At 56.6% G+C, this 1,785-nt stretch overlaps 1 protein-coding gene across 1 annotated transcript in view; it reads left to right on the top strand.

Annotated features, from left to right (window-relative positions):
* HEG1 (heart development protein with EGF like domains 1) overlaps positions 1–1,517 on the top strand; it is a 63,424-nt gene extending 61,907 nt beyond the window's left edge. Inside the window, exon 17 of the mRNA XM_045287520.1 lies at positions 911–1,517. Within this exon, the coding sequence (XP_045143455.1) occupies positions 911–1,060 (150 nt within the window). The 3' untranslated portion in view covers positions 1,061–1,517. The remainder of the gene's footprint in view (positions 1–910) is intronic.
* Positions 1,518–1,785: the final 268 nt, after the last annotated feature.

The following is a 1,785-nucleotide window of genomic DNA, read 5'->3' as shown; positions in this document are numbered from 1 at the left end:
AACACGGAACTTTGTCCCCTGGGGACTTCATAGCCCTGGATAATCCTCTGGGCTCCCAGAATCCCTCCAGTTGCTATGGGAATTAATGGTGAGGCGTCACACTTGGAACTGGAAGGGAGCGTTTTATACCAAGGCGCTGTTCGCTTTGATGGACTCGTTTTGAGAAATTTGAATCTGGTGGAAGAACCGGAAGAGATCTGGGAAGAGCATTGTGTAGTCGCAAACTCGGCTCTAGTCAAAGTATTGTCCCCGACATCTCTGCTCCCGGACAAAGGCCTCGTTCCTGAAGGCATCACTGAGCAGGTATCTGAGTCACGTGTGCCCACACGTGCCCTCCTCCACTGGGGCTCCTCAGCCCTGCTGTCAGCCAGGTGCACAGCAGCACCTGGGCCTGAGCCGTCGGCATCACAGGCCTCACCTTAGCTGCGTGTTTCCATGGCACGAGCAAGGAAGTTGCCGTAAAAGAAATACAGTCGAGGACTTACATGAACTCAGTCTTTGCTTACCAGAAATAGGAGGCTCGGCTCTTTGTAGAAGCGGAGCCCGAGCTTACAACGTGAGGCCGTCAGGCGGCTACTTCCTCCAAAGAGGCTATTTTTGGTGAGAGGATGGTAATCCCCGGCTCCATCATCACACAGGAGTAATTCAGGTCTTTCCCGCCGGGGCTCCGAAGTCTTGGGGCTGCCCCTGCTCCATATCCCTGCAGATCTCCTTGGAAAACACTGGCAACGTCTCTACCCCCAGGTCCATCCAGAGACGGGCCCGCGTGGCTTCTCGCTCAGCCATGCCATGCCATGCCGCTGCCATTTCTGTCTGCTTTCCCCTGCCGCTTATGAAAAAAGGTAGCGTGCTTTTCTAACGCTGCCAAGATTAACCCGCTGACGGCTCTTCTTTTCTCTTTGGCCTCCAGCCCCCGGGTGTCAGGAATCCTGAACTTGAACACAACGGACTCTACCCGGCCTACACTGGACTGCCGGGCTCCCGGCACTCTTGCATTTTCCCCGGGCAGTGTAACCCCTTGTTCATCAGTGACGAGAGCAGGAGGAGAGACTACTTCTAAGGACAGAAGAGCCAGGGAGGGCCCTAGTGCCTGCGCCACGTTGGCCGCTCCGGGGACTGGTGGGAGCCACCCTCCCGTGGCAAGCAGGAAGCGGGACAGGCGTGAGGGAAGTGACCACAGTGGAAGGGCACAGGTGGGGCCTGAGGACTTGGCGCCGCAGGCTGCCCATCTGGGACCTTCCTGGCTGCTGTGAATGGGAACTCGGGCCAGTACAAAGAGAGTCACTCCGACGTGGCCACTAGCACGCGAGACGACTGTTGGTTGAGGCAAACCCCGAAGCGTCCTGGCAAGGACCCGGTAGTCCTTTCATTTGCACTTTAGTCGACTGGAGGGGCGTGGGGGGAGGGCTCCTGTAGGAGCTCTTTCCAGACCGGATCCAAAAGGGCCTCTTCCCCTCCCACACTGGAGACATTTCAATGTGGTGATTTAATTGGAAAACAAAACCCTGGCTCCGGTGGCTTCCTGCCTGGTGCCTTCATGCGGAACGACCGTTGACGCTAACCAGACTACGCAGGTTTGAAGATGCTGCAGCTTAACGTGCGGTATTTTAATATGTCCCTGAGTCTGAGGATACCAGTTTCCAAGCCAGCCCCCAGCGTGCGTGAGGCTGGAAGCGGGTGAGGCGCAGCACACGGTCCCACGTGTTGGCATCTAGCCAGCATGTTTACTTGAAGTGGTTTCCTTCCCCTCTGCAGTGAAATCAGCCTTCTGCAAACACTTGGGGC

The sequence above is a fragment of the Echinops telfairi genome, unplaced genomic scaffold (assembly GCF_000313985.2).
Source record: "Echinops telfairi isolate 266 unplaced genomic scaffold, ASM31398v2 ScPeMD7_17;HRSCAF=63, whole genome shotgun sequence".
In the NCBI taxonomy this organism is placed as follows: domain Eukaryota; kingdom Metazoa; phylum Chordata; class Mammalia; order Afrosoricida; family Tenrecidae; genus Echinops; species Echinops telfairi.
Note: the sequence above shows the minus strand (reverse complement) of the source record. Positions and strands in the feature narration are given on the sequence as shown.